Raw genomic sequence first — 10120 nt, forward strand, 5'->3', positions numbered from 1 at the left:
TTTAAAAGCTTCCTCACTTAGAATAGAAAGTGGTTGTGCCTTGCATATTGTCTTTTTCAAATACTGAATATGTTTATGTCATGGTTTGTATCATAACACACAGTAGTGTTGAATGTACTGTACTAACAGTGCAGCGTCAGTATTGATTTGTATTTATTTGCCTCTCCATTTGGAGAAAAGAATGTTTAGAATGATTTTGCAAATCTAACAAGTGCATTATAGCAGCTGTTTTATTCTGTGACATGCACAGATTTATTTGTATTTATTGCCAATCAATTATTTTGATTCTTGGTATCAAGTGACTACTGCATTAAGAAGCCTTATAAGAACTCATCGAAGAAGTTTTTGTCAATGCTACTGCATAGTAAACAGTTCTGTAACCGTAAGTAGAGAGCATTAGTGAACATGCTCTGAGCTGCAGGGCACCATCAGATTTGACTCTGGATACATAAAATCCAAACCATCAGCAATCTAAAGGAGAACATCAAGATATTTAATGTGTTTGAAGAGGCCTTATACTAAATTATGGAATGGCATTTCATACAGATTACCTCTGAAATATTTAAGTACCCCATGGGATTCAATTTAATGAAATGAATCTAGGACCTACAACCGTTGAGCATTTGAACATTTGTCCTTGTTCAGCTATTAAGACATCTGCATAATCACTTTGCTTAAATGTCAAATCTAAGAGGTGCCTGTGGTCGTTTTTTGCCCCCTGGGTGTCTGTTGCTCACCTTCATGTTTTTACATGCACTTCCAAGGAAGAATTATTACTCAGTGCCTGTGTACGACTGTGTCAAAATTTGATCCTAACTTTACAATTTCAGAGTGCTGATTTTGTTTGATATCTGTTGGCAAAGTATAGCTTCGTATAGAGTAGAACATTTTAGAAGAAGGCATACAGATCATCAATAAAGTTTTTCTGTGTTTCAAACTCTATTCTTTATGGTGTTTGTTTGATGTACTGTCACCTTCCCCACCTCTAACAAAAAGAGGCACCAGCAATAACACAACAAATATGTAGGAATATAATAAGAGTGTAGATGTGACAGAAACGTGAGGCACATTGCAGACCAGACTGTCAATAAAGCTACATCTAGATTCTCTGAGTCCTGCCTTAGTGTAAGATTTGATTAATTTGGGATGAGTTCTCTGCAGACCTGTTTCATTGGAAACTGCCCCCTCCCAGCCCTACAGGTGGGACCTCCCACAGGTGCCACTATTTTAATTATCTCCTCCTGAGGCTATCTCTACAGCAGCCTTCTGCCACTGACGCTGTAGGGCTTATGACCTGCTGTACACAGTGAGCAGAGAAAACTCCCACCCTTGTAAAATGTTCTGTCATGCTCTCAAAGGCTTTTGATCCCTGCAGTTAATATTATAAAACCCAGTCCATAACTATCCTGGTTCACATTAGTGCTAAGCTAGCTAATAGTTTGAAGGGTCTGACGCAATAGCACACTACAGTGGGGGTGTTGATTTTATGGAAATAAGTACTGTAGGCCGTGTTACAGGATTGAAGTGCAGTGTAGGATTTTGTCAGCTGCACTCTGCAGCAGAGAGAAGCTTCAGAAACGTTGAGGGGGGGAAATTCAACTTTTGGTTAAAACAGCTTTAAAGCAATGTGGTGAAGGGACCTGTCAAAGTAGAACTCTTAAGATTGGTATAAAAAGCTTTTTGATTTGGTGCTGGGCTAGAACCGGCAGTGTGGGGGGAAAAAGGCTTTCTCCAAAATACTGTCACTAAATCAAACCAATGCAAGGGTGTTCAAGTTATCTTTGACTGCAGAATTAATTCATTAATTTTTATTTAGAAAAATGTAATGGTTGCTATTTGCACCATTTCCCAATATAGTGCAATTTGCATTGAATAAACTGAATAAACCAAAGATAACAATATGTACCTAAAACATAATTCATTTGGCAGACAATATAGCCTATTTAAGTCCAATAAATGTATTTAAACTTAAAGATAAGCCAGTGCAAGTACAAGTGTATCCATTTCAAACAAATAAGTAGGAGCGTTCCCTATGGCTGTGCAGTGCACTGCTCAGATTTGACAAACAAATGGAGACACAGATAAGTGCTAGCAACACGTTTCACGTCAACCCCACAGTGACAAGACTCCAGGACGCCACTCTGTCCAGGTAAGAAAATGCCCTAAAGATATATTTAAAAAACGGTCCTGTTCAAATTTTGTGCAACAAGCTACCTATAATTTGATACATAGCATAGTGAGATTTAGCTTGACAGTGGAGCAGACTTTTTAATTATCATACAGAGCTAGGCTAAAGTAGCAGGTTTGATATTTTCTAGCTAACAGGCTACCAGAAAAATATGAGAATGATATCAATGTTGTCAGATAACTTGCACTGAGAGCGTCTATAAGCATATTTCAGAAGTTATATGAACTAAAATTGCTACTGAAAATGATGTGCTCTCTCATATAATGGTAACATATGCTTTGATGACATTAAACCAGTAGTCAAAGGATCACATGGTTTTTCATTACAGTTGATGAATGTAGGTTAAGTGGAAGCGAGGTCGCCCCCCTCATCCCTGATAGAGCCTTACACACCTCACATTTGCAGTCCCTACTTAACGTGTGCGTCATCCCCCTAAGACCTGCCATGGTTCAGGATGTAACAACCACGCCTCAGCAGCTGCCCTGATCAAGGAGAGTGACTGCCCCCCTATTCCCATCACACCCCCTGCCAGCATGGAGACAGGAGGCTGGGCTGGGCTGACAAGGTGTCCATGTCCTTTGTGCAATATTGATCTGAGGTCAGTCATTTCTGTTAGCATCACTTAATAAACCTATTGGAAGGCCTGTCTGTATAGCAACTGAATAACCACAAAGAGCTGCAGAGTTGGAGGTGCTCTGTCCTAATCGTCATAGATCACAATTTGGCCCTTGTCAAAGTGCCTCAAATCCTTTCTATGCCCACTTTTCCTGCTTCTAACACATCAACTATGAGGACAAAATGTTCACTTGCTGCACTGCATAACATATCCCAGACAGGTGCTTGTGAACAAAGAGATTATCAATATTATTTACTTCACCTGTGAGTGGTCAAAATGTTACAGCTGATTGGTGCATGTAGAAAATGAATCTTTAAACTATTTTGCGGCATACATTTATTTATCGTCCCATTGGTATATTGTTATTGGGTAACAATTATTATTGCGTCTGGTAAGTGACCTGATTTTACTTTTACAGTGAATCTTAATCAGCTAACACTTGTTCAGTGTGCCAGACATCACGTCCCACCTCAGAGGTGCACTGTAGAGTTTAGGAGTAAATACTCAATGGTAGACATATTTGACCCTTTGACCTTGAACCTGTCACACAATGTTTCATTGCTGCATCAGAGGCCGATTGAAGACGTCGCCAGAAATTATTCAAAAAGTCAGGACATAAAATCATTAGTAGAAGCCCTCTCCCCAAATCTATAAATCGTTTGCCCTTTTCTTAATTGGAAAAGCTTTTTGTTTGCTGCCCACATTTTGATCTCCTGTATTGTGAGACACCATGTTCATATTTCCTGACTTTATAGGATGGTGTCTTGCTGAAACAGCGGAGACAATGACAGGCCTTTCTTTCCTCCAGCTTTGTTTGAAAGGTCTCGATGTTGTATTGTGTCACTGCCAAACACAGCACATCTAATGAGGACAAGGTTTCTGAGAAGCAGAACTTTAAATAGTCTTTCTGCTGAGATGTTTTTAGCCTCTTATCAGACTGATTCGAGGAACACTGTACGCTTGTTTTTATATTTTAGCTGAGAAAGTGAATATTTTTTTATCACATTAAATCTTATTAAAGGACAAGTACGTACTTGTTTGATTTCAAACATCATAGACAATCAGGCGTTTGAAAGTTTTGAAACAGAAGGAGAGGCTGTAATATAAAGAGAATGATTGTCTTCTTGTGAAATAGTGAATCAGACACAAATTTAAATGTTTTTCTGTATTACATACAAATGGGCTCGTTAAGAATTCTTTATGTCTCTATGTCTTATAATATAAGTTGTGCAATTGTTGCTTTTTTGGACAAATCTGACATTAAAGTGTGCCCAGAATAGCTGCAGTTATCATCAGTTAAGAAGCAATGTATTTTTAAAAATGGCACAGTAAGCATCTTTGAGGACTTGAATGTATATACTTATATGATTTGACAAATGAACTGTTTTTGTCATTCCTGTTTAGAGAAAACATGTGATCCATACATCCAACCAATCACGTACTAAGCTCAATTGTACCATATGACTGACTTCACATCCGATAATTATCTTTCTGGTCTAACGGGGTCAAAGAAGTCAGAAGGTCGGGTGCTGGGTCCTGACGTACTTTCAGGTAATAACTGTCAGTATACTGATGAACTCCTTTATCAATAGGTCACTCATTACTCCTCTCATGTATCACAAGAAGCCGTAAGAGCCAATGGCAGCACATCTGTCAAGGCTGTGCTCGACACAGAGACCAGTGCAGCATTGACAGGCCTGTCTCTGTGTCGCATACACTCAGTGTACCGCAGAAAACATGCTTCAAATTGTAAGCACTGAGATGTTTGTATTTTGCAATATTTTCCCTGGTGAATGGTCTTCTTGTTTAGCTCAGCATGTTTAGCTCCTTGGCTTTGCTTCTGAAAAATCTGTCATATCAACACAACTGTACGTGTCATCACTGTTTACATCACAGTGTGCAACATTTCTGGCTGCTCGGCGGAAATCAAACTGCCTTTACCCTCGTAGTGATAGTAAATGGTGCTTGTCATAGGTAGCACAGAAAAACCGAACCTTTAAAGCAGAGCGAGTCCCTATCAGAGAGAGTGGGATCAAAAAATAGCACCAACGGCATTGTGTAATGTGTTCTTCTCTGTTTTCTACAGTGCAACAACAGAGCTCTCAAATCGATAACGCCTCCCTCACATGCTGCTGAGAGAGCGCATGGGGTGCTCGGTCTTATTTCCACTTCACAGTTCGCCACATGTGACTGTGTGAAGAGGTTTCAGTGAGTGCTGCAGTGACTGAACTGTGGCAGACTGGGAGATGAATGCTTCTGTTCCCACGGGAGGCAGACACACGGGGCAGGTCACCCAGGTAATTACAGTGCTGCCCCGATCTAATTTGATTAGATGTCCAGATCACTAGAACATACATAAATTCAGCTCTTCTTATACTTGCACACCTATTACGCCTGCTCCTTAACATAGGCAATAAATGTGGGGTTTTCCACATTAAACTAATCACTTTAAGTGAACCACAAAAAATTCAAGCCATCTTAGTTTTTCATTTTCAAATGAAATTTCAGATGTTAGGAAAAACCTAACATTTATTTGAATATATATCATCCATTCTGTCTCTGAATAAATAAAATATCATGAACATACAGGATAATATCAGCGGTTAATTCATGATGTACATAGATCTATTATAAAACCATAAAAATGAATCTTTTTCTAAGGATGTTTATTTGTAGCTTGTGATATAGTTATAGCTATATTATACATACTGTACCGTTAATAAAAATCATCTAATTACACTAAGAGTTCATCTATAGGCCAAAAAAGGATGTATGCCTGCGCTATTTGTACATGTCCAAATCACAGTACATTTACATGGTTATATGCACATACCTGAGCATAACTCAATAATGCAGGTTCTTCTACTCGAATCCAGGTTTGATCCATGACAGAAAAACACAGCCTACATGTTAAAAATGCAATAACGCAGAACTGATTGAGACCAGCCGATGAATGGCAGTGATGTTAAGCGCTGAGTGCCTTTGAGATATTTGTATATCCTGCATGGACAAAAGCATCTCTGGAGCCCGGGTCTTTAATTTAACAAAATATCTATGCCAGGTTTGTCCACGGATACAGGCAGGTTATTGGCCTCAGCTGTCCGAGGTATAGAGTAGACACACATTGATTTAAGGCATAAATATGGCCTAAAACAAAACAGCATTAGTATTGAAAGGGGGACGTGAAGATTGCCAGGTCTCCTCTTTTTTTTTTATTTAAGTCATGGTGTGCAGATTTTTGTTCATACGTGCAGCTCAGCATCCATAAGAGGCTCTGCAAAACGAGTTGTAAGAAGAGGAGCTGTGTGTTATCCGACCTGCGGCATTAAGTCTGTAAACACTCCTTGTTGGGGCAGATTGTGTGTGTGTGTGTGTGTGTGTGTGTGTGTGTGAGAGAGAGAGTGTCTGCGATGTCCAAGAGGCCTGATCAGTCGTCTCTCAGGCCCGGTGCGGAGGATGGAGGACCAGTGACATCTGGATCGCGTTGGTCATTTCCCCCGTCGCTCCGTCTGTGCGCCCCCCTCTCCTCCTCCTCCTCCTCCTCCAGTCCAGACTCCCTGTTCGTGGACTGGACATAGTGGCTCTTTCCGGGTTGAAACCCTTGTGTCTCTCTCACCGATCTCTCCGCGCTTGTGTGACCGTGGGAAGACGCGTACCGTTCTTCTTCTTGCCGCTGCTGCTGCTGCTGCTGCCGCTGCTGCGTGTGCGTGTGCGCTGTTTCAGCTCCGGCACCGCGCGGAGACACGGACGCACTCTCGGCTCTGTTGTCCCACTGAAACGGCTGACTGTGCGGGTTGGCTGTGCCCTGCCTACTCTGGTTCAGAGATTGCAGCCCTGTCTGTGTAGAGTTCCACTCTGAGACGTTGTTGCTTGAGGAAATATTAGTTGAGATGTTTGCGGCGGGGGTGACCTCCTCAGGCACTGTCGGCTTCCCCGCAGAAGAGGATGCACTGGTCGGTTTCCAGATCAGGCTGTAGTAAATAGCCAGGATAATGGCTGCTAAAGACACGGACAAAACATATGCAAAAACAGTAGCTAGTCTCACCCACTTCTTGTTCGTCTTAGCAGCCATCTTAGCCTTTTTGTCCCCCGTGTAAGTAGCAGGTTTACCCCTCTCCATATTGGGCATGAAGTCCCGCTCCCTCATATTGCCCCTATTTTTCCCTCGATGCTCCACCACCCCCTCCGTCTTGAAGGCTTCTTGTTATCCACAATCCAAGAGAAGTCAGGAGGCTGAGGAGAAAGCTGCTGGACCACCGTGCACCGAAGGAGAATCTTGCAGTTCAATTGATTTCTTCTGATTCATTTGATGTGAGAAACGCAGCGCCTATTGCTCGGTACCCAGTGCAGAACAGCGTTTCATAATGGACATCAAGCATCCACAGGCTGATTGCGCGTTTCAGCATCCGACAGCGATGGGACAAATGTCCAGCCTGTGTGGCATTTCCAGGTAACAGCTGGCTGCAGGCCCTTAGCAAATCCGCAGTATACGATTTGATATATTAGGACGAATAAGTGATATCATACGGTACACAGCTGTCTGTCTTATCCAACAAATGAAGTGGCTGGCTCAGCTAAAAATACAGGAGAGGGGGCGGGCGGTGGCTCTTAAAGAAGCAGCAGCTGTGCAGCAGCCCAAGAAGAAAGCAAGGGGGGAGGAACGTCCACACATCAGGAGGCTTGCGCCGCACATGGAGAGCAGGATGTTGTAGCGGAGATGAACAGTTGTCCAAGTGACGCTGCAAAGTGTTTACATTACACAGCCAAGTGGGGAGGATGTTCTAAGTAATCTGCAATGAGTGGTGATGGATGGAACATTTTAGCTGAATCTGTAAGTTATGTAATGTTCATCAAATTCACAGGTATTATTGTAAGCCCCCCCAATAAAAAATGATATTTCTATATTTTTAGATCCGTTTTGCCTCATAGCTGTTGCCCATTTACAGCGCGTCATTTCAGCACAATGGACAGCGCACGTGGTCTGTGTCATTGCGCATGTCCTCTGGGAGTTAGTAGAGGTCAAACAGGTAAAGGGTTAACTACAATTGAGCAGTAAGGTATTCAAATAAAAGATGTTTTAACAACAGTTTGCTCAACATCTCTTTGCATTTTAAACCTCGTTTGCTCCTATATTTGGCCTTCTTCTTCTCCTTACACCTGTTAGTTTGTATTCAAATGTTAAATTATTTTCTTTACAAAAATGTTTTGTTTTTTTTCCAGTCCATTTCTGCATCCAACATCTAAAAATCCAACAAACCCAGATTATTAACACGTTACCAGGGTGTCACACAATTACGGTGGCCGCGCGGGTCAAATATTTTACAAAACGTGTAAAAATTTTGACAATGACATTTCATGTGAACACGATGACATTCTACAAACCACGATGATATTGACACAACATTGAAATAAAATAAAAACCTTTCATAAAACTCAACCACATTTGAATCTCAGCAACATAGAAGAAAGAAAGGCATTTTCATAAATCATGCTATTTCAAGTAACACAATACATTCCACTAAACAGAGCTACATTTCATCAAAAAAAAAACATCGAAAAAAAGACACAAGTATACTTTAATGACTTTCAATTTTTATTTTACAAAAAACTAATCAGCTATATCACATGGTATACAGTGCAATCTCTTACAAATACCCCCTCCCCCAACCTATATACACTAAAAACAGTATCCAAGAGGGGCTCTTTCATCTTGAGTTGCTTAAAAATGAAAACATACATTAAATAATAAGGAAAAAAAACAAGTACATTTTAAAACAACAACAATGAAAAACAGAGCTTTATTTTTTTTTAAAGTTTTTTTGGGGTGCTTTTTTGTACCTTTATTGGTGAGACAGGACAGTTGGAAATCTGGGACAGAGAGTGTGGAGAATGTCATTTGGGAAGGGAGCCACAGGTTGGATTTAAACCCGGGCTGGCCGCTTCAAGGACTACAGCCTCTGTACATTAGGCGCATGCCCTAACCACTCAGCCACCAGCGCCCCACAGAGCTTCATTTTTAATCAAATGAATAATACTACATTTCAGAAAACATCATCATCAGAACATCACAACAATTTAAAAACCATGCTCATAATGTAACAGCCATGCCTACATTTCACAAAACCTAACAACATTTTACAGAACACTGCAGAATATTAGGAACTCAACATAACCGAAAAAAATACAACAACATTTCACAAACATAGAACAAGAGTTAATAAAACTAAAAAAATGTATTCTGTGAAATGTTGTCCTCATATACATCTTTATTTACCTGCTGTCACCAAACTAAACCACCTGCATCTACAGGTGGCTGTCAGTGTAATGGGTGATACCTTCATACGACACAAGCAAGTCATCCCACGTACCCAAACACACCCACAGTCAGGTGTTTATCAGGTTTATTGTTTGTCTCTGTTTGTTTTTTACGATGTGGACACTGGGCGTAGGAGGCTGATGAGCTGTAATCAGGGGTTTTCTACACCATATTGATGAGGTTGTGTGTGTTGCTCCTTTGTTTTGTCATTATTATACTATGATATAAAACATCTGCATCTTCAATAAACTGACTGTGAGGTGGTTTACTAAATGTCGCTCGTCTGTCACCTGGCTGGGTGAACGTTTGCATTTGATATTACAAGACCTTAGGTCTTAGGTTTATTTGAATGATATCCAAATGACCAGGAATCTTTTGTTCAAACAGCTGCCAGTGTCCAGCCTCAGGTAATAAATGACACAACATTATGACCCTGGACTTGCGGCGTCGGCTCAGGTTAATGAAATAACCAGACCATGAGTAAATCCTCCCATAGAATTTACTGTTAATGTAAACAATCCTGCATTGTGAACTGAAAACTGACTTTTAAAAAAAACATTAAGCAGGAAATCAATTAAATACAGCGAATGAACATTAAAACAAACAGCACGCCCTCACTCTGTTTTAAATCCTGTTTCTTCTGTTTCCAGGCAAATTGTTCTTTTTTTTTTTTAAGCATAAAAAAATCAACATGCTATTAGCAAACAGCATTTCTTACAACGGGTGTGAGAGAGAACTCTGAAAGTCACTTAACTTTTCTCACCTGTCTTTAGCCGATTCCAAGATTTAAGAAAACATGTCAATATTCTGACTCTGCCTGGTTTATAAAGCTTTGTCTGATGCTCAGAAGAGAAATATCTATTATATAGAAAAATGTATTTAAACTAAATACAACATGAACCGTGTCTCTAATAGTTAGAGACAGAACACATCCCCCAAAGAAAACTCTTCATATGATGTGTGTGAACAAGTAAAGGCTCTGTTTTTAGAGGGGAAATGT

At 40.5% G+C, this 10120-nt stretch overlaps 1 protein-coding gene across 1 annotated transcript; it reads right to left on the reverse strand.

Moving 5' to 3' along the window:
- Nucleotides 1–5301: 5301 nt before the first annotated feature.
- On the reverse strand, nucleotides 5302–7406 carry LOC132993353 (putative transmembrane protein INAFM2). Its single transcript, XM_061063151.1, has one exon. The coding sequence runs from the start codon at nucleotides 6949–6951 to the stop codon at nucleotides 6232–6234; it is 720 nt and encodes a 239-aa protein (XP_060919134.1). The 5' UTR covers nucleotides 6952–7406; the 3' UTR covers nucleotides 5302–6231.
- Between the last annotated feature and the right edge of the window lie 2714 nt (nucleotides 7407–10120).

Source organism: Labrus mixtus, chromosome 18 (genome assembly GCF_963584025.1).
Source record: "Labrus mixtus chromosome 18, fLabMix1.1, whole genome shotgun sequence".
Classification (NCBI taxonomy): Eukaryota; Metazoa; Chordata; class Actinopteri; order Labriformes; family Labridae; genus Labrus; species Labrus mixtus.